This window comes from Phasianus colchicus, chromosome 11, assembly GCF_987193195.1.
Source record: "Phasianus colchicus chromosome 11, bPhaCol1.hap1.1, whole genome shotgun sequence".
NCBI classification, from domain to species: Eukaryota; Metazoa; Chordata; class Aves; order Galliformes; family Phasianidae; genus Phasianus; species Phasianus colchicus.
Genome location: NC_143446.1, coordinates 15268652 through 15290982, shown reverse-complemented (window position 1 = coordinate 15290982; position 22331 = coordinate 15268652). Strand labels below are relative to the sequence as shown.

At 40.8% G+C, this 22331-nt stretch overlaps 1 protein-coding gene across 9 annotated transcripts in view; it reads right to left on the bottom strand.

Annotated features, from left to right (window-relative positions):
• SLC25A26 (solute carrier family 25 member 26) overlaps window positions 1–8517 on the bottom strand; it is an 82892-nt gene extending 74375 nt beyond the window's left edge. The window contains exons 1-3 of one of the 9 annotated variants that reach the window (XM_090148401.1): window positions 7535–8512; window positions 5879–6035; window positions 3760–3869 (exon numbers count right to left, since the gene is read on the bottom strand). In XM_090148401.1, coding sequence (XP_090004527.1) covers window positions 3760–3869; window positions 5879–6035; window positions 7535–7567 — 300 coding nt within the window. In that variant the 5' untranslated portion in view covers window positions 7568–8512. Of the gene's footprint in view, window positions 1–3759; window positions 3870–5878; window positions 6036–7391; window positions 7502–7534 lie in introns of those variants that run through there. The other 8 variants (XM_090148403.1, XM_031606102.2, XM_090148400.1 and 5 more) reach the window with 8 other exon arrangements.
• Between the last annotated feature and the right edge of the window lie 13814 nt (window positions 8518–22331).

Below are 22331 nucleotides of genomic sequence, written 5' to 3'. Positions count from 1 at the left end.
GTAAGCAACCTGGGATTTCACAACCTTGGGCAAGTCAGAAAAACAGTAAGATTAGACCTGATATTTATAAGCTCCAAACTTTCACTGAGTATTCTGCAAAGCTCAGATCGTAACCATAACAATATCTAAATATTAGATGGAAAAGGCTGCTGTCAGCTTGTTTCTCCAGAACATGATCCAAACGACTTTATTCTCACCTCCATGGAAAAGCCAGCAGGATGTAAAATTAACTGTGCTGAATCCAGGCACTTTGGCACTCATGAAGGAAACCTCATCAGCCAAACTGGGACAACCTGTCCCATAAAACCACATTTGTGGGATGCTGGTGGGGGCAGGCTGATTGGTAAAGAGAAGTCACAAGGTTTCTTGTAATTAATAGTATACACTGCCACACTACACCAAAATTAAAAATAAAAATCTTTACAAATTTAATTAACTCAGGATCTGCAAAAAGCACCCTGTTACTATAAAACAGAACACTGGGAGGTTAAAAACACTGCTCCTTCAGAGGAATTCACACTGCTTCAGTATATGAAAAGTAAAATTTTATAACATCTGGTTTTCCTTTCCACCCACTATGATATCATGTTTTCCAAGCACATTTGGCAGCTCACTGTAAAGATACAGGCAGACTAAACATGGAGGATAAAGTCAAATAAAAAGAACCTAAATAAATAAAATTCCAAAGCCCTGGATGCAGTAAGTGTTTCCTATTCCCCAAATTTCAGTTAGACAAGCAGTATACTAAGGGTTCCTCCCCCACCCTCCCTCTTTGGTAACTCCTGTATTCCTCAACCTTCACTCTTCCTTGAAGATATACTGTACATACCTCCTCTAGAGTTTTAGCTTAGTGTCTTTTTAAATAATTTTTCAAGTATTATGAGATATCCAATTTCTCTATATAGTGAGACTCAGTTAAAGGGAAAAATAACTGTTTAACAGGGTCAGATGTTGTGTGCACTTTTCTTTATCTCATTCATGAAGATGAAACCTTATTATTATCATTGCCATATTACTGACTGTGAGCAATAGTGAAGAGCAGCTATGATTTTAAATAACAACTCCCAATTAACTAATTTATCTCATTATTACCATGCTTTGATGCAGCACTTTCTATATCCTCCATTTCCCATGTTATTATTTTTAGCTGTGCACATACAAGATACAAATTAGTCAGCATTAATATTCACTAAGCTTAGAGGTATGCTGACATTTTAGTAATGCACAAGAAGGTAGCTGACTCATTTATGCTTGCCAGTGAATGACCAGCAAGCCTAGAAATGCAATCTCCATTTCTCAATCCTAATTTTTGTTTTGTAAAAAAAAAAAGTTCGGAAATAGAAACAGACATCTTGGGAATCCTAACATGATTGAGTCTTTGGCTTATTATTTGATATAAATTGCTTTGAAATATGAAAGTAATTATTAAAGCATACAAAGGAGGGAAGGTATGCAATCGACAACAACAAAGAAAAGCTGACAAACTGATAGTCCCAGTGGTTATGCCTTGGTTAAAGCTTAATGACTGATCAATAAAACTATAACTTCCACACTGATGTAACTGGAATAGTTTATACATATATATATATATATATATATTTATCTTGATTTATCAGTTAAGACTTTTTATAAGAGCAAATGTAATAAAAATAGCACTATACAGGATCTTCTCATGTTTGTTGTAGCAAATCTCTAAATCCCTACCGCAATTATTTTACAGCTCAGTTCTCCCATCACATCAAGTGAAGAAAAGCAAGCAAAAAGCAAAACCTTATTAGCTAAGAAGTTGCTATTACAACATCATGATTTCCAGACTATAAAATCAGACTACCATTTTAAAGGCTATCATTATACATTTCTCTGGCCTTAGGGTAGCAAGAGACAAACAGATGAAGTTCAGGTAAAGGCAGCCCCGAGCAACTCATTTAGCTGTGCTGCATCTCAGTTTTTCAACCTGAAAATGAAAGCAGTACGTGCCTGATTTGTAAGGAGAACACAGACCACCTTGGAACGTTCAAGCAACAGGTTCTGTAATCACACAAAGAAGTTATCTGTATGCAACTATTCTTTGGTTGATAATTAAATTATCCAGTTTTGGTTCTCTTACAGAACACTCACACAGAGGAAAGGTACTTATAAATAATCCACTTGCAAAAGATGACAATTTTATCACAGAACACTGGCACATTTTCATGAATCCAATCATTTTATTCGATTCTGAAACAGCACTCCAGAAGCTTAAGACACCTCTTAAAACTGCTGTTCCATGCTGTTTCAAGCAAACAAGGAACTTCAGACCTAGGCACTATCATGGTGTGAAGAACTTCTTGCTGATTCCTAGCAGCCTTTATCGGATTTCCATGGAAATAAAGCCTGTGCACTGCCTGAAGATAGAAGTTATAAGCTAACAGAGCAGACTCTCATCAAGATAAAAAGAATCTGCCTGAGGAGGCAACACAAATGTATCCCACCGACCCCTCAATCTATGATCTTCTACCTACTCCTGCACATAATCACTACCAAAGCAGTATGCTGCATTCACCTATCTTAATGAGCCTAGTACGTTAAATTAAGCTCACTGTCTAAGACCCATCCAGCCTGATCAGTATCATTTTCACAGAAAAATAAGAATTACTTAGGAATCAAAATTGAAACCATGGAGAGTAAGAAGAGTTGAACCACTTCTCGTGGGAAACAGCTTTGCCAGGCTACTATTAATTCTGTAGAGCTCGCTGTCCTTCCTTAAACCTGTGGGAATACAGCAACTCACACCCCATTTCATCACTATAATGCCAGGAAACACCCAGAGTGACAAAAGCAGGAATAGGGAGTTGGACAGTGCTGGCAGGGACAGAAGTAGACTGTTTAGAGCTGAACACCCAGCCCCAACACTGCCAAGGCACTGTTCCAAATCTGCAGTTAAAAACAAGAAAGATATCTAGAGAAAGAAAGATTTTGCTGATGGTGGAAAACATTTGATTCAGCTAACCCAAAGCAACTCTGTTCTTATTGTTCACAAGAAGGAGCAGAAACAGCTCAGAAAAAGCAAACAAACTTCAGAAATAGATTTTAAAATCCAATAATCAAGCTGGTCTGTGAATTTTGCCACAAAGGAAAGGCAGCCTCTAGGCTGCATTACAGAACAGTGTAAAGCAATAGTCAAGTCTGCATCTGGATTGGGCAGGAATGGAAGCTTTGAAATTTTTCAATCACATGAAGAAGTATTCTCTTTCAACACTAGCTGCAAACTGCAAAGGAAGTTTCCTTCTGTTACTGAACATCACATACCAGCTCTTGCAGAGCTGAACTTTCAGCTCTATGGACTGTCCAGTCATCCTGACATGGCACTTTCCTCTTAGGCTTTGTCAGGAAAACATTAAATATGATTTGGTAAGTGAATTTATGTAGCACCTCATGGTTGTAAAAATAAAAATCAACTGATGTTGGATGGCTTTAAAATTAAAAAAAGCCTTCTAGAAAGTTAATGCTGATGCATAATCAATACAGTGCGAAAGTACATTCATATTTTGGATCAATGCAAACTTTCTCCATCTACTGGCTTAGCAAAATTCACCAGTAAGTCTACTAACTCATATATGCACGTTATCAGAATTCTTTCAAATGTCAATATTTCATTAAAAATAAATATTTTTTCAAGAACTGACAACACTCCAAAAAGACACGGCACCAAACCTCAGTTTTTAATAGCTAGGTTTTCACTCCTCCCACACAGGCCCAGTACAAGAACTTCTTTCTTACCACTTCCCCAAAAGAGGCAGCCACCATGTGTGTTACTGGAGTCAAGTATGATGTAGAGTCACGGTGCAGCACAGATTTCACATTCTCATAGGTGATAAAAAATGCAGCAGCTGAAATGTAAACATACTTGAAGTCATTTAAGTGTTCCTGCATTCCTTCATTACAGAACTAGCACAAAAACATTTAGAGGTTAATTTTGTCACCTATTATTCCAAAAACACTTCTGAAAACAGGGTATTTACTGGCCCAAAACAGTATCAATACATAAAAGCAATCTGTAGGGAAATTCCTTCAGAAGTTTATGCCCCCAGTTATGACTGGCAAACCTCCTTTGATGTCAAAGGCACCTACTGATATAAGTAGTACCAGAGCTTCAGGCAGTACTTAGAATTAAGATAAGGAAAAGTGCTTTAATTAGTCATGACTGTCCAGCAGGTTTTGATAGGTCGTATCTTCCATATTTTCCCACATAGATGGGAAGGGCAGGAAGGAGACTGTTCAGTCCTGGTTGAATTGGATGGGTGACCTTTAAAAAACAAAAAAACCAAAGTACTTGATACAAGCATCTGCTATCTCACAAAACAGTTTCAGTGGCAGTTTTCAGTAATTATTTCCTAGCTATGATCAGATTAATATTTTCTATCTTAGCTCCAGAAATAAATTCTTCAAAGCTTCTAAAGGACTCACAGAATTCCTGTCCAGTGGACAAGAAACGTAAAAAACTAAACTGAGCACAGAAACAAACAGTGTTTATTCACAGCAGCAGTCAACTGCAGATACTTGTACCCTAAGGGTTACTCCTCCTAAAGACAATTTTGGTTTTCAGTCATATGCTGGAAAGATAAAACCACAGTTCAGATTTTGAAGATGTAAATCCTGAAAAAACTGACATGTCTTGCGGGGGAACAGATTTTAATTGTAAAGAAGGACTACGTGAATTGCCTTCTGCTAATCAAAAGATGCTTATCACCTCAAAAGAAGATAACAGAGCAGACAAGATAAAGAACTGAATTTTTTATATCATCTTATGAAGGACATCAAACATCTGAAGGTGTAAAGGGATTTGTCAGCAAAGTTCTCCTAACATTTACTACTAACAGCATAACTTAGTGGTTTTTCTTCCTTCACTACAAAGACAAAATGGACAAAGGCATTATGAATTTTAGATGCTTTTTCTCTGCAGGGACAAACATTTACTTTTTTAAAGTTTCAGTTACAAAAGTATTCCTGGTACCTTCTGATTTTAAGTGATATTGAGCTGTTTCTCAGGGAGAAAAAAAGATATGCATAGCATTCCTGGGACATTTAGTTTAAAGGCCTCCAGTGCTCAAGCACTTCACAATTTATTCAGATGAATTCTGATACATTTCCCATGCTGTCATGACAAAAGCATGCAGGGCAAGCACAGCTCATGTCCTGGCACCTCAAAATGCCCTGATTAAGTAGGAAGCAGCACATAAGACAAATACTGCTTTCCCACATGCAAAATTCAGAGCTCATTTAAGATATGTCTAAAGCACTGGGGTATACTAATCAGTCACGTATGTAATACTCTCACTACACTGAGGTTTACAATAGTAGGATTGATGCAGATACTTACCACAATAGAAAACACACATGAGAAAAGGACCAAATTGAACCCACATGAGAGATGTATACTGCCTGTGACATAAGCAAGCTTCTTCAAATCCAGCTACAGACTCTAGATCCCACTCACTCCCTGTCAAGAGTCACTGACAGGGAACTATTCATGTCAAAGCTTCCAGAAAACTTAACTACAGTGTGAAGCCAAAGTGGATTAATTAAACCACAATGAAAGTCAAATATGAATTGCATCTTTGCAAGCATTCCTGTTTGGGCAAGTTCCATGCTGAAATACAGCACTAAGGCCAGAAGCACAACAGAGCTTTTCAGAGTGAGCGTGCAGCAGCCTTCCCCCTAGGCACGCTCAGAGAGTTTCTCAGTGTCATACAACTCTAAAGCCTGCTCTTCACAGCTGGATGTTGCCTCACAGAATCCCAATAGTCATCTGCAGGAGAGAAAGCCACAGACATGAATGTCCTATTCTATGCAAGTACCCACTTTGAGGAAGACAAAGCATAATCCAAACAAAATTTACCATTTGGAAAGGATCCTACAGCAGTGGAGGGAACGCCAGCATAGATGCCACGAAAGCCACCAGCTTTCCTAAATCCTTGGGGACTTTGCAGTCTGGTTTTTACAGTATCCAGAGGAAAAAGGATCAAGTCGACAAAGACACCAGCAATTCCACCAGCCTTCATCATAAAAATCAGAGAGTAAAGTACATTAATGTTCACAGGAGTTAAAGTACAGTGCTTATCTAAGCAACTGAGGAACACCAAAGCCAAGGTACTATTGAGTATATACTTTCCGAGATCAAATTATAAACTGAAAGTCTTACCCAGAGCCGGTAAGATTACTAGCTATAACAAGAGAAAGAAAGGTTACAGCATTTAACCACTTTGAGGTAATTTTGAAATAATCTCATTATGCTGAAAAGCACAAGCAACCAGTGCAACACTTATTTACCACACACAAAATCAAGACAGTAAGTGCCAGTTATCAAATTGCCACAGAACAAAATGACCAATGCCTCTAGGAAGCCATGTGATAAGATCACAGAAGGCAGAAGCAATTCTGCTTCCCCTGTAACCATCTCTGGAACGCACATCCACATTTCCTAGCAAATTTCATCATTTATAGCATTCCTGCTCACCAATTTCCTTTGCTGAACAAAGCATAAAGTAAAAAACGACTTTATTTTCTTCTGTTGACAAAAGCATACAGAAAAAGAAAAAAGAATATGTTTTCACACATGTTATTTCTCAAAGCAATTCTTAATACCAAACTGTAAAAGCAATTTCAAGTAAAGCTCAATCTTCCTTAGAGCCCAGCTCTCTAGTTGACTTTATTTATAAAAGAGATTCCACAGACTGTGACTGATTGGTAAAGAATTACTTTCCAAAAACAGGAGGAAGGGACTTGAATAAACTGAAGAACTCAATTAAAATAGTTTTTAAAAAGTAATAAATCACACTTACAGTAAGTGTTATTTATTCATCGTGATTCAGAACAGCAAACATAGTTTGCTGAAGTAGTGCATCACACAAGGAACAAGCACAGATTTTTAATTCTACCTGAAAACAAATCATTTTGAACTCTATTTTATTTCAGTGCCAACAGAGGACTCTGAGAAGTATCTACCAATGGAGTTCTAATCAATAAGTTAATTACTCTTCTAATCTACTTAGCTATTTTGCATGCATTGGTTTTTCTTCACTCTTTTTCATCAAAATCCTCATCTGCTCAAAACAGCATTGATCAGATTTAATCTGATTTCACCAAGCCACCTGCTAGAACATGAACCAAAAGCGACTAACTGCTTCTTCAGTTTCCCAACTTCTGTATGGCCAATGGCACTTAAATCCAGATCACAGAGCACCCGTGGCAGGATGCCAACACCTACAGCAAAATAGCAGTGACTTCAGTAAATAAAACAAGCAAGTTACACCTTCTCCCCTGCCTCGTAGCAACACTAGCACTGAGAAGAGTAGAACAGCATAGAAAACAAAAACAGAACAAGCAAACAAACAAACAAACAAAAAATCCACCCTTATGAGGAGATGAGTATCGCCATTAAAGCAAACTCCAGCAACATAAGATGAAACCAGGCCCTACGCGCGGCCTGCAGCGGCCTAGAGACACTGCAGAGGCATCACCATGACAACAGACAGGCCCCGACCCAGACACTCACCGCCAAGGCCGCCCAGGACTCCCGCGGCTCCATGCACGGATGGCAGCAGGACGTGGCAACGCAGCGTGGCACGGAGAGTCTATTTCCACCAGGGACAGGACGAAACTAAACCCTCTCCCCAGCCGACCTCATAGCACATATGGGCGCGGCCATGTTGTTGCCCCCGGGCCGTGGTCAGGTGGGCGTGTGTCGCCATTGCGCATGCGCCTGAATGCTGCGCATGCGCACAGTGGGAAGCGACGATGCAGCCCGTAGTGCTGTGCCCTTCTTGTCCTTTTGTAGCGTTGGGCTTGCAACTGCTGACGGCATCCTCGGGTTTTCCATGGAACTGTTCTGCAAATAACAGATCTGAGCAGTGTGCAGGGAAACAAATGAAGCCTCTATCCTGGGGTCATATCTGCCGCATGGCTTTGCTGGAGTGCCTTCCTGGGAGTTGTGTTAACATTCCCCGCAGGGAGGATGCTGGTCTTTGCTCCTATCCCATCAGAAAAGTGTCTGTGTTTTGCATGTGTGTTTATGAGACATCCCCTCTCCACAAAGAACACTCAAATCCACAGTGGCTTTGAAAGCCTCCAAGAGCATTCTGACACAAAGTCTTCATGTAGTCCTTACCCAGCTGGAAGCCATGCTTGAAATTATGGAAAATACAATTCTAGGAGAAAGAAAAGGGGTAAATGCTAGAAAGCATTATACACACTGTGTGTAGAACTGGAATCACCTCCTGGTTTCATAGCAGGACCAGTGGACTTCTTTGACTGTAGTAGCACTCTTGTCTCTTTTATGGCTGGTTGAGCACCTTTCTTCCAACACATGAACCCTAGGATGGGCTTTCGTGCCAATCTGAAGCAGTTTGCTATCCTAGGAGTTACTTCTTAACAACTTTGGTTCTGATTCTTTCGAGAAGCAGGAGCCACAGTTACTTATATCAGCTACAATGCAGAGAAGACTGGACTGAGCAATTATTAGAGTGACACCCAGCAGAGTGCCTGGCTTTCTGAAAGAACCCTGCTGTTCAGATAGAAGTAAAAATGATCTGAAATCTACTGCTTCCAGCTGAGTTTCTGGCTAAATAGCCAAGTAAACACAAAAGCTGAAAGTTCTTCAGTTTCCAAGTCTATGTCTGTCATTAAATTAGGTACTTCAGAATGATAGTCAGAGGGGAAAAAAAGTAAATGAATCATAATTTTAGAGCTATTTCTATATAATCCATTGATGGCAGCACTTAAAACGAGACCTCATTCACCACGTGTCCAGGAGGTCTCTTGATGTAAAGGTGCTTGGGGTCATAGCAAGAATTTTTTCACATTGTTCATTGCAAAGCTTTCAAGTACTCTCAGTGATGGTCTCTTTTATTTATCTGAAGATCTGCTGCTGCATCAGTGTCAATGGTTTACAGACTGGTTCAGCCCGGCTCTGTGATGAGTGGAGGGATTTTGCAAAATCCGTGCCTCCGGAAAAAAAGGGAACAGGGGACACCAAAATAATTAAAAACAGCGGCAACGATCTGAGGAGAAACAAACTGATTTAATAAATGTAGTAAAGATAACACACCATAATACAATATAATTAGAATTGAAGCTAATAAATCAAATATAATGAGAGAGAGAATGTCCGAAAGGTGGATAGGCCTCACCATAACACCGAGGTGAGATGCGCAGTCCAGTTGAGCAGCAGGGAGACAGGAGGAGAGCCAACGAAGAAGAGCGGACAAAGAAGAGCGATCAGGTGACCTTGCCAGGAGCTATATCTCCTTTCTGTGACCGCAGAGTCCCCTGGGGAATGGAGTTCTCTTCTGGGCAGGTACCCAGAACTTGAGCATTAACAGTCAAACTCCCAGTGCCCTACATGATGTTATGATGTGGAATACTGAAAACCAAAAATCACAAAGCCATGACAATCAGAGAGGCCACAACCTCCTGTTCTTCCAAATCACCATCCTTTCTTAAATCAACAAGTTCTGCTTAATGCTGCAGGCCAAACATTAATCTCTCTGCAAAAGTCTTTAAGTGGACTCCCCCTGAGCTTGTGGAGTAAGTTGAATGGAGAAAGAAACCTGTTCTCTCAAATCCTTTCTTCCTTGTGAGAAAACACCATGGATACTGCGTAGCACGTCTACTGCAAACAGAAAAGATGGGCTGAGTATAGGGAATGCATATCTGCACTGGACAGCAGACGTTACATACCCTGCTGTTGTAGGTCCTACTTCCTGTTATGGCACATAAGATCAAGTTTTTCAGTCAGTTCACCCACATGACTTTCAATCACTGAATAATTTCACGTACTTTCTTCCTGCCTCTAGGATTTCTTTTATTCCTCTCCCCTTTTGCATTCTGTCCTTAGTTAAACACTGCAGCCCAGAAGCCTCCACTTGCACAGCCCCTTTTTTATCTCCATTTTTATCCCTTACTCCCCACTTTCTCTGGCTTTCTCATCCCGTGGTTGCATGCTGGTGAAAGTGCTTTTAAAAATGACCATTATGCCTACAGCACCTCACCTGCTTCCCTCAACCTTTGCAGCATGTAAAAGCTTTGGTTAGAGATGAAAAGCCGTGTAATCACAGCATGATAAAGAACATACTGCAACTATGGGTGCTCTGAGTCAAATATGAGTTGCTGACACTACAGCTTATACTAAGTAAAACAGATCATAGGGAATGAGTATAAGGCACTGCTATGTCCTCTTTTTATGAGCTACCCAAGCACTACTTTGAATCAGTTTCACATTATTAATCCTCCCACTGGTGGGTATTTCTATTTGAAAAGGTATCTATGTATGTGTATGTGTATATATTCTTTTCTCTGTATTTCCTCCTCTGTTTCTAGCTGCTATAGGAAGTCTGACACTAGCAGAAAAAGATTTATCGATTTGGTCAGAACATATTAAGGCTGCTGAAGACCAGATGTTAAAAACAGACTTTTTGGCATATATCAGCCTCTGGCGATATCAGTCACACACGTGTTCCAGTTTATTTATTAAAGTAATTGCTCTCCTCATTCTGTTCATTATCCTTCTCTTGGGCAATTCAGGCACGGCCAAGCTGATCTCTTCCAGTCATCCCCCCTTTGGACCATTGGATTTGTTTCAGTTCAGACAACACCCTGCAACTCTTCCTTCCTGAGGAACTGGGCCTATCCCACCGTTGTGAAAAGCAGATGGAAATTTATCTGCTGCAAAAAAATATCCTGTCACTTAGTAAAAATAAGGACTCATAGATCCCTCTAATTTGATACCAAGCAGGTACATAATTGGGCCAGGAAGGCCATCTGGAGGGGGATTTCAAAGATGTGCCCACATATGATACCGGAGGGGCTGCAGTGTACTACAGGAACACAGAATGTTAATTCAGATTCAGTGCAGTAAAATCTCAGAGGCAACCTAAGACCAAATGTCCAAGTACAAGGAAGCATGCCCAGTGCATACCCCACAACCAGTTCTTGCCTCCAGCTGCCACACCTGTGTCCCATAGCCCCGCTGCATGCTCAGTCACTGTGCTACAGACATCAGCTCACTTCCTTGTCTGTTGCACTGGCTTCTGGATGTGTTTCCTTCAGAAAAACGAAAATGAATTCAATATTATGCTAACATCTCACCAGCAGCAGACAGCTGGACCTGGATGGGCAGCATTTTTTCCAGACTCTCCCCATTTTATCAGTCTCCCTTTTACTGCCTTGACCCTTTTGCAACATTCAGGGAAGACTGTTTTAATGTGTATTTTAGAACCTTTTTTTTTTTTTGCTCCTTCCATGCCATAAGCTTCCCTTTACACTTACAGTAGCATTCTTAAGAAATCTGGCTGGCTGGTTTTAGAAGTTTTGCTGAAATACTAATTGCAGAAAAATTTTATGGAAACAGATGGGGAAACCAGACAGACAGAGATTTAACAACTTCTGTGAGTACTTAGCAGCAGAAATGTTAGTCCCCAAATTCATTAAGATAAAAGTGATTAATGAAGTTGTAGATTTTGCATAATGATAGAAAGACTTAAATTGTACAGCTTTCTGATGATCCTCATTTATTCCGCCTTATTGGCTGCCTGGACAATGAGTGGGTTGGGAAAGACACAAAATGTCCTTTTTAACTGCTGGGTTAAGTAAGTGAAATAACAATCCAGTGGCAATGTAGTGACCTTTCCAAGCAAGAGCATCTTCCAGATACTTTGCAGTTTTCCTTACAGTGTAGCTGAATTATTTTAATATTTCCATTTAGCACGTAAGAGAAATGGAGGAAAATCTTAATTATGCTTGCATTTGTGGTTATAGTCCAAAGATTTGACAACTAAAATCACTCACATCTGTTCTCAGCTCGTTTTGTGGGCTGATGCGATTACTTAGATGACTCAGGAAGCAGAGTTAAGAAGAAGTTTGCACAGGATGGCCCTAAACTACCTGGACAGTTGTGCAGTACCAAACTGTCTCAGATGAACATCTCTGACATTCCCCAGTAGTGGCTGGAACAAGGACACCAGCGTCCTTCAGCAACCAAATTGCTTGAATCATTTCTCTGGTGATCTAGTGCCTTCCTCTATTTTAGAGGATTAACAGACCTGGTCTTTGCCAGATGCTGCAGGTAGGATGAATGAAACTCAGGGTGAGCTGTATTCTCCTAGGAGAAGGGCACAACATTGTTTCTAGACCCTCTGTCCCTCTATTTCCTACCTGTATGGACCAACAGGAGACAAAGCCCTCCTGGTAGAGACCCAGCTTCCTGCTGGGCAATTTTGCTGGGCCTTTCTAAAGAATGACTAATTGAATTTCCTTGAATTTCATGTTGGTTTTTGACCCTGCCCTGCTCCCCAGTGAAGAACAAGGCTGCCTGCTCCCTGCCTGGTACCAACAGATCCAGTATCCCAAAACTACCACCCAGCACTGCCCAAGGAGAATTGTGTGGCTCTGGCACAGGGGTGACCCTCACCTCCACTCAACTCCATCAGCCTGCTGGCAGAAATAAATTGCAATCATTTCTGTACGGACAAGGAGCAATATTTTAGAAAATTAGTTCATTGCCAGCTGTTTGCTCAGCTCTGAGGTTTTATCAGCTAAATTCATTCTCTGGCTCCCACGGTGCATGGCTGATGGGAAGTGCTCAAAATGACATATAGAACAGACACCGCAGCTGAAATGATGCACCTATGGGGAGATGCTGCTGAAGAAGGGAGCTTAAGGGTTTATTTGAACGGCTGAATTTCAGCATGTAAACTGGAGCTATTTTTTAAATGTAAACTATAAAAATAATGACATTTGCTTTAAAAAGCTTGTGCTGTATTCTTGGTGCTGTGTACCTGATATAATTCATTCTTAGTATCCTGTAATTCAAGGAAAAGTCTCTCTTAGTCTGTTGTGGCCACTCAGATAAGGACAAAGAAACCACAGTACCACACACAGAGGACGGTTGTCCATGCACCACAAGTTTCTACACATCAGAAATCCCAACTACACAACAGTGATATTAAAAGGAGATAAAACAGGATGTTGAGAGTCTCGGTAGTGCCTGAACATTTTCAGGTTAATAAATCTTGTTGACTGCAGAGATTTCTTGTTGCCTTCTTGGGCAATATCCTTAGAAGCATTTCTGCAGGCACATGTAGCCCTGGACTATTGCTGCAACAGGCATTGAGCCCAACAACTGAGCTTTTGCCCAGCAGTCAGGACATGATTTTCCACTGAAAAAAAAAATTGTCATTTTATTCTACAAGGACATGACATCCCTGGGCAGCCACCCTGCTGCTTTTCTGCACGAGGCTCCCACTGATTTCTCCCTCCACACAAATTTAATTCTTCACTGAGATACTTTAGCTTTTAGATCACATCTTTTGTTGGTTTGTTTTTTTTTTTTACATTGTGCAGACCAGTCCTTTGGTGAGATGCAGTCAAAAGGTCCTTCCCAGGAACAAAGGAAGGAGACCAATGACAAGAAGTTCTTGTCCACCCTGCTGTGAATTTCCAGGGCCCTTTTCCTTTTCCTTCTGTTGTGCAGCAAGGGAACCTTGCCAGCTCTTCTCCTTTCAATAAGATTATCACAGCCACCTTCCGATTTAAAGTTTCCCAACAGTGAAAGTTTCTGATCATTTCTTCATATCATGCCATCAGGAGATGCATTGCCATTCCTGGCAGATAACCTATCATTTGTATTTTGCTGCAGAGAAACCATTATCTAAGGAAAACACAAAAGCTTGGGAACACAGGCGGTTTGTACATGGGGAAGGAGAAGCACATGACATGTGAATTTGCCAGATGTTACCACTCTGAATCTTATTAAAATATGTCCCGTACTGACCATGGCTGGATAATCTATATGAGGAAAAAGTCTGAAGATAAGAATTGTACTGACAGTGTCATAATGGCCTGAGCAGGCAGGCTGTGAGCCATTCCCTGACATGATATCTGAGTTTCTTGAAAATATGCAGACTGTTGACTTGGGTTTTGTGTAGTCCTGACCATTGCTTCATTTGACGCTATCCTGCCCTCACAACTACCCAGAATGTTTTTTTCCAAAAAATAACATGAGCTTCCAATATGTATGTCTGTTTTATAGAGGGAGCCTGACTTTTGTCCAGCTCACATGATGTCTCAAAGGCATGTTTTAGTGCTCTTCCGAGAACATCTTGTGTTTGTCTAGTTGGAAATATTTCAGGTGAATCAATTTACACACAGCTTCTTAAAATCTGTTCTCTATAGATTTATTTCACATATTTTGGCTTTATAGGAGGTTCTTTCAATTCCCTAATCCCAGCTTTCCCAAGTCCCTCTCATTTCATACTCAGAAGTGCTTTGGGGCACACTGTGGGGATGAAGAAGTGTAGAGGGCTCAAGCTCAGCCTGCCTGCAGTTCATCTCATTGGGTTGGTGTTAGCCCAGGTGCCGAAAAACCACATCAGCTCCTCTGTGGTTGAGCTACCACACTCAGCTTCTCCTAAGGGTGCACTTTATGTGCAGTACCCAAGGAGAATTAACATCTGTCCTTCCTCCATTTGTCATCCCAAAGCTACGGATGCACTCCAGAAATGGTTCATATCTGTTACCTTGAGGGTAGGTATTACAGCTGCCAGACCTCCAGCATCCAAGTATTTTAGAAAAGCTGTATCTCTCATGCAAAGACTTGAGCCCAAGCTTCCCTGAAGACTGCAAAGCCAGAGTGCCCTAAAGTGGTACCTACTTATTCCTCGTTGCCTTTTATTCCTTACAGGAACCAATATGGAGAGGCTGTGCCAGAAATAGATATTGTAATTATTTTGATTATTTTGGAGCAAACATGGAAGCTTGTTGTTTTCAAGTCAGGTCAGCTTTGTACCCTGCAGTGCCTCAATTTGGAAGTTCACACTTGAAAGGAGAAAGAATTGTATCCACACTCCTCCTTCGTCCTTGTTGGCAGGCATGGGGCTGCCCTGATGAACTCTAATCACACACGTGAGTCTGAAACGGGGAGAAGCATCATTTCTCTGTACACAGAATAATCAACTCCAAGTTAAATGCTGTGCTTGAAAGTGATTTGTAGCCATTCTCACCCCCACTTTCTCAGTCTAATTAACTTCTCTAATAGAATTAATCAGCACACTAAATATGAGACTCACTAACAACTAAAAAAAACATACCCCTATCAATTCCAAAATACAATTACACTGACAAACTCAATTACATGCCTCAGTCACTCCTGAAATTACTTGCTGATATTGGACTGTGCTCAGTTTAAGTTTCATTGTTAAAAGAAATCATAAACACTTTCTAAATCGTACAATGTTTACAGAAATACACAGAAGCACAGCTTTTATTACCCATGTGGCAAAATTAATTTGACACGTTGAAAGCAAATGAATAGAGCTGGAGGACTCTATTCAAGTAGCATTCTTCCCACTGATACAATTTACACTGGGGGAACATCTAGCACATTAACCTTATTAGACTCTGATGTAGGTAAATAGCATTTCAAAGGGAGGGAGGAGGGGTCGGTATCAAAATTCTTTCTGCATTTGAATGAGAAACATCAATTACTGCATTTCCAACTATTCAGTTAGAGAAAAAAAAAAAGAAAAAAGAAAAAAAAAAAAAAACAACCTTTCACTGAGTAGATTTTTGCTCGGAAATCAGCAAAACTTTTGCAGCAGGGGCAGTCCACAATGTGTAATTATGATCTTGGCTTTAGACTTTTAAATCTGTGGTAAACTCTTCAGCTGAAAATAAATTCCAATCAGATTTGATAATGCGAGTTTAGCTTAATTTGCAAGTCAGATGAGGAAGAAAAATGTTGCTTGTTTTTTTAATAACTAAGTTTATCAAAGTTCATCTTGATTTGAAAATACAGATAGAGGCTTACTGAACTTTTTCTTTGTCTGGTCATATGCAATACCTGCTTCTCAGCTTAATTTAATTTCAAACTGAGATAGCAGTCAGGCAATAATATTTCTAACCTAAGGGAGGGAGCTATATTTGCTTCTAATCAGCCAAATGTTGATAATGGTTTGAGCTCCAGTCTGGCAGAGTGTGCTGAACTTGAAGCACCAGTATCCATCCCAAGGTGAGCAACCACCTTCCATATTTATCAAGAGCTTACATCCATACAAAATTAGTACAAGGAACAGTGATTTCTGTTGGCAGATGCATTCAGAGACCTAGAACCTGCTCCACAGGCTCTTTTCTTCAGAACCAGGGTTACTGTAGGAAGCAGGCCTTGCAGCTGCACGTTTAAAGGGACCAATCCTAAGTGCTGTGCTCTGCAGATGTTCACCCCCTGGGTAAGCCTGCTCTAAAACAGGAGAGACTGAAATATAGGCAGGGAAGGTTTAAATGCAAAATGATGATCAGCCTGTGTAAATAAGAAAGAATTTCTTGTTCTTTTTCCCTTAACTGCTAAGAATGGTTGTTATATGCTAAGGTAGTGATGTTTTCAGTAGGACAACAGAAAGAAGGTATCTCCAGAAGAACCAATCCCCCACTCTTCCAGGGAATGTTTGTTACATATACGGGTTTTTGATGTGGCTTTTCATTTCACAGTATCCCAGGAACCCCTATCCATGCTGTGTTCTGATTCCTGTCAGAAAGTTCCCTTCACGAGCAGCCTGGCAAGTCTCACTTGTTCTTTATCCATTGCTTTTTCTACTTCAGTTGCCTAGAGATGGCAAAATATTAAAATTTGATTCTAATCTCCATTTGCAACCCCATAGCCAGTCCCGTTAGAAACGCTGTAGCACAGCCACACGATTTCATGGCTGCAGCTACAGGTTGGGAAACAGGTGGGCGTTGTGAAACTGGGGCCTTTCCTAAAAGTTTACTTTTACTTCAGCTCAAGAATAAGGCTTACTTTATGAATGGGATAGAATATCATATCCAACTGAAGCCTTTCAGAAAGGCTGGATGCATTTAGCTATTTCACCAGGCACCTCTTATGCATTCTGTCAATTTCTCCAGTTGCCAGTAATGCATTAGATGACACTTGCAAAGGATTACAGACCTGATACAATATTAGATAAAAATTACAAGTGAGAAACTATTTTACTGCTATTTATTTTCATCAGCTAAGCATCGCTCTCCTAAATGCCATTCTAGGTTGGTCGATATTGGCTTTTCAGGCTGCTTAAAAGTTTTGTAATTCTTGTTTGTTCTCAGCTTATGTATAGAAATCAATACTAGTTTGCAATTTGTTGGAACTGTGAAATGGTGAAGTTACAAGTAATGTATGCCTGATTTCTCTTTGCATTCTATTCCTGGTCCCTCAGAGTGAAAATTAGGTTCAGTTTTCAATCAATCTATGATATTTCATAATTTTAAAAAGTTATTTTCAAGTCCCTTACACATTTTTTTATTAACCTCACATCTAAACATATTTTGAACAAAGCAAGCAGGAACATATCTTTGAGTTTTCCTTAATGTCACTGTCAAAGGAAATCTTTTCTTTGATTCAGGGAAAGCTGGAAGAAGCTCCGTCTCTAAGCAGCACCTCTGAAGTAGTCTGAATATTGGTCAGTGGGGAATGGAGCCAAGTGTGCCTCTTCTGCTTCACCACTGCTAAGTTCTTGTGCTCATGAATTTTTATGGCATATGTGGATTTTATTTTATGCAGTAATAAGTTAAAAAAAAAAAAAAAAAAAGTCTTTTCAGGGGGAAAGCAGGCGAAAGGAAATGTCTTGCAGTATTGGGGCTTGGTTACAGAAGACACAAGTTCAGGTTTCTGGCCTGCCTCCTTCAAAGTAGAGGCTTCACCTTAAAGCATTTTAGAGTCCTATCAAGAGTGGAAGCAATACAGTGAGCACCTAGTGAGTTACATAAAGTAAACTATACCACAGTAATCACGTAGGATGAAATTACCATGGCTTTGTGGTCACATTTTGTTCATTTCAACAGGAGAACTTCACAAAACTAGGCCAGGACACTTTCATGCATCTGTTCCAAATGGAGGGTAAAAAAGGACTGTTATGTCTTCTACATCCCACTGATTCCGGTAATCAACATCCCTTGGAACTAGACTGCTTTTTTGGATCAGATTTTGTGCTCATGCCATCAGAATCACAGTTGTCACACCAGCACTTTCAGGAATAGTAAACTGCAAAAACTTGAGATTCCCCTTTTCTGTGCATCAGCCAAGAGTTTGCTACCATCTTCAGCACCTGACTGCAAAGAGTTGGGCTGTGAATAGGATTTCCACAGCACTGCTCCCTCCCCTCACCTCGAGTGCTGGAAGGAGCAAACTCCACTGAAATAGTCATGATTCTCTGTCACCACAGAGCCAAGTGTTTCTGAGCTGACACTACCATCTAGTGTCCTGATGACAGACTGCGGCTTCGTTGGGCAGATAAATTGTACAATGCAACCGTTTGTCCTCTTCTATAATTACATTATCATAAGTTATTCATCTCCTGAGACATATACAAATAGAACACAGCCTGAAGGCCATACGATGCCATCTTATTTTCCGGCTTGCATTTGAACAGAAAAATCAGTGAGGCTTATATGAGCTTGGAACTGAGCCGGATTAATAATAACTTTTGCAGGAAGCCTAACTGATGCCTTTGGTTTCCATCTTTGACATCCACAGGTCCAGTAAAACAGACAACATTTCTACTCTGGTATTAGTACACCTTGAATATATAAGCAATATTAAGCCATTTAGGTGACAGTTTCTGCAAAATCAGCCAATATCAAGAGATACCAAGTGATCCTCAAGCCCTGCAATGTTCTGGCCAGGTTGCTGAATGGGAAACTGGAAAACACTATGGAAATCACTGGAGTGTTAAATGCTTTGAATTAATAAAGTGCCTCCTCAAGCTTCTGACTGTTATTGAGTTACCATTCATAATAAAAATTATGCTTTCCAAAGTAATTTTGAAACATCAACAAAAAAAAAAAAAAAAAAAGAGAATTTCCCCTTTGACCAACAAAAACTCTTCTGCCTTTCCAAATGAAGCTGCCTTAAATTCCTCCCATTCCTCCACTTAGACTTTCAATGTGCTGTAACAGCATTTTCAACTAGAAAAAGATTGCATTAGGGACTGTTCAGGCAGCTCTATTTTATTGCAGATATTGAATGAGCTGTGACAGACAGCACCATGCCAGGCTCATTAGATACATTTTCCACAGAAAACACTGTAGTTTGGAGAAAGCCTTTAACCCACTGACAGCAAAGAAGAGCCATTACATTGCTTTTGATGCTGAAAATATAAAGGTATCTTATTTCTTCAAATTGACAATTTCACAGTGCTATAAGGGGGTCTGGACATCCTCAGGCTAACGGTATCAATGCTCTTGAACCATTTTCAGAGCATTTGCTTTTCATTTTCAGCTCACTTAAATTATTCACAGTCCACTGGAGAGCTTATATCTCAGACTTCTCTTGCAACTCAGACAGCAAAGCTGTAATCCTCAGCACACCTAATCAGCCCTCTCAGACTGATAAGGCTATTTGAAAATTAAAACTGCCCAGTAGCATAGGTTAAAGAGAATTTGGCTATGCCAGGATAAGAGCTGAACCATTCCTGCCCCAGAGCAGTAGAACCAAAGTAAAGGGAGAGACTGCTGGAGAGCAGAGCCCTCTGCTCTTTTGCAAAGGGTCAGAAAGGAAGGAGATCTTTCCCAGTAGAAATCCACTGTCTGCTCATCTCTGCTGGAGCCAGCAACTAAGGATGCTTAAAGCCAACCTGAAATTCTCATCCCACTAAACATCTTATGTACAAATGCCTGGGAAATGTGACTGCTTCCCCCTTCATAAAACCACTGAGACAAATGAAATAATTAACTTCTTAAACCAAGAAGGCACAGGGACTTTGTATGGGAGGCTTGGACTTGGTTCCTGCACACAGGAGGGCCCTTGCCTCAGTTTACCCCACTTGGAGAATGGAAAGAGACAGTGCTGTAAATGACACAAATTCCCAAGCAGGAGTATAAAGGGGTTGTCACTGATTTCTATAATAAATAATGTGTACAAAGATCTGGCTAGTATCTCTGTGTATGGCACTGGCTATAAAGGGAATCCCAGCTCCTTTGCAGACACATTGTTATGGTCAGTTTAATGGAGCTCCAGGATTATGATAGCACTTGCTTGAGACTATCACAGCACAGACTGTACAAGTAGCCTAGTGTTCCTGCAAGGGGAAACAGGCTGTACCCAGACTTACCTCACTTAGCTAATAAGAAATCACCCAAATCTCATTGCAGGCCTGAGAAAGATGATTCTAGGTAAGAAGGTATTATCAGAACAGCAAGGCGTTCCGGTCAGCCATTGTTAAGAGATTTTGCAAAGTAAAGAGATGCAGAAGCAATGGCCTCTCTCACTTCTGTTACAGCCAGAGCATGAGAAAAAGGAAAACCCATTCAGGACTGATAGGCAGGCAAGTCATTCCCTCTAGCATTAAACTGACACTATTGACATCTAAACTTGATGGCTCCTTTCTCTCTTGATGCCGGCTGTGTGGCAGAAGCCAAGAAATCCCCTTTAGGAGAAAGTAGTTTCATTGATTTTAAAGAAAGCCTTACTTGACAGAGTTGCCAGCAACATTTTCCTTTGCCACAGATACCACAAAAATAAGAGGAACCTGAGCGGTCACTCAGAGATTATTTCCACCAGCCTGGGGTGATATCAGCAGAGTATTTCCTGGCCCTTCTCTTCCCTTCCTTTCATTTATCTGTTAGTGCTTTCATTGCACAGAACCAGTGAGCGCATCAACCTGCTCCTGCAGTTCCCAGGGCCTCCAGCAGCCACACAACTGCTTGAGATGGGCATGGTGACCTTGGAGATCAAGACCCAAAGGAGATTCCAGGCTGATAACTTTAAAAAAAAAAAAAAAAAAAGTGAAAAAAAGTGGAAGTTGACATATAAAAGTATGCACAAGAGCCTTTTTTTCAGTGCTTTGATGCCATGCAGGAAGTCTGGGACAACTGACTTTCATCTATTGCTCATCACATGTTCACGTGTCATGGTAATTCCAGAACAGCTCATAAATGTTTGACCAACCATAAAAACTAGGAAATCATCTTATGAAGAGTTGCCCTATATAAGCAACTAAAACACAACCCAGAATTCCAACTCCAGACTTACTTGTTAGCACCCTGTAAAATACACAGGCTGTCTTTGAACCAAAAAGTACTCAGGAAAGGCTCAAGATCAGCTTACTGTGCAAAGAAGAAGATCAATACAGAGCAGCACTCATCTCCTTCATCCTGAGAAATGAGTACTGCAAGAAGGAAAGCTTTGCTACCCCCTTGATCTTAAGGGAGCAATAAGATAAAACGAGAGTTCACTTATTGATTTCCAGCTTGTTTCATTGCTCTGTACCACCAAGCAGCATCCAGCCCAGAAAAATTTTGGTGGGGAGCAGAAATTGCTGGCAACTGGGTTCAGCTTTATCTTTGATGGATCGCAGATTCCTCCTGTCCTCAATTGATCCCAATCGTTCAGGAATCAAAGGTAAATACTGCCTTGGCTAGGAGTGACAGTCCTTGAAAGTGAGGGGGAGAGCATGCTAGAGGAAGAGCTGTGTCTTCCCCACCCTGAAAGTGGAATAGGAAAGAGCTCTGGGGCTAGAGCAGGAGGAGTAAAACTCTTGCAGTGTGTAACATCCAGGTCCTCATCTTTGAGCAGCTTATTATTGCTGAAAACTCTTGAGAAAGCCCTTGGGTGAAGCTATTTAGACCGGCAAGTATTTTACCATGCTCTATGTGCTGAAATGAGGGCTAGATCAGGTCCTCTGTATACTTAAAACTGCGTGGTTATCTGTGTTGGAGGGGTGGCTTTAACTTCTATAGTGAAGACTTGATATAGATAGGAAGAGCAATTACATGTTCCAAGAGTCAGAACTGGATGTCTTGACATCTTGTTCCTCCTGTCATTTTATTTAATCCATTGCCCCTTGGTTAATAGCTTTTTCCTTGATTAGCCTGTATAAATCAAAACTTCACGGCTGTATCCCTGATGTGCCATAAATTCTGAGCCGAGGGTAATGAATCGTGCCATGGGTTGATGTACTCTGTCTCCTGTTCAGAACAAGTCCTACATCAAGGAAATACCTTGGCTTTCAAATTGAGTTGTCAGCATGCTGTCAAGATTTACTGGAGGAAATGCTGAGGATCCTAATAATGTGCAAGCAGGGACTACTTAGCCCTGAGCAGAATACGGAGCTTCAGAGTCCCTTGGTAAAGCGAGGCTCCCGGGGACAATGCAGGCTCCCCTCCAGCCTGGAGACACTGCTCCTCCAAAGCAGCTCTCTATCTGCCACCCTATCACTTCTTACCTCTTGTTTCCTCATTCCCGTAACAAAGCAGCTACGAGGCAGATGACTTCATAGAGCTCTGTGCAGACCAACTTGTTCCCCTAGTCC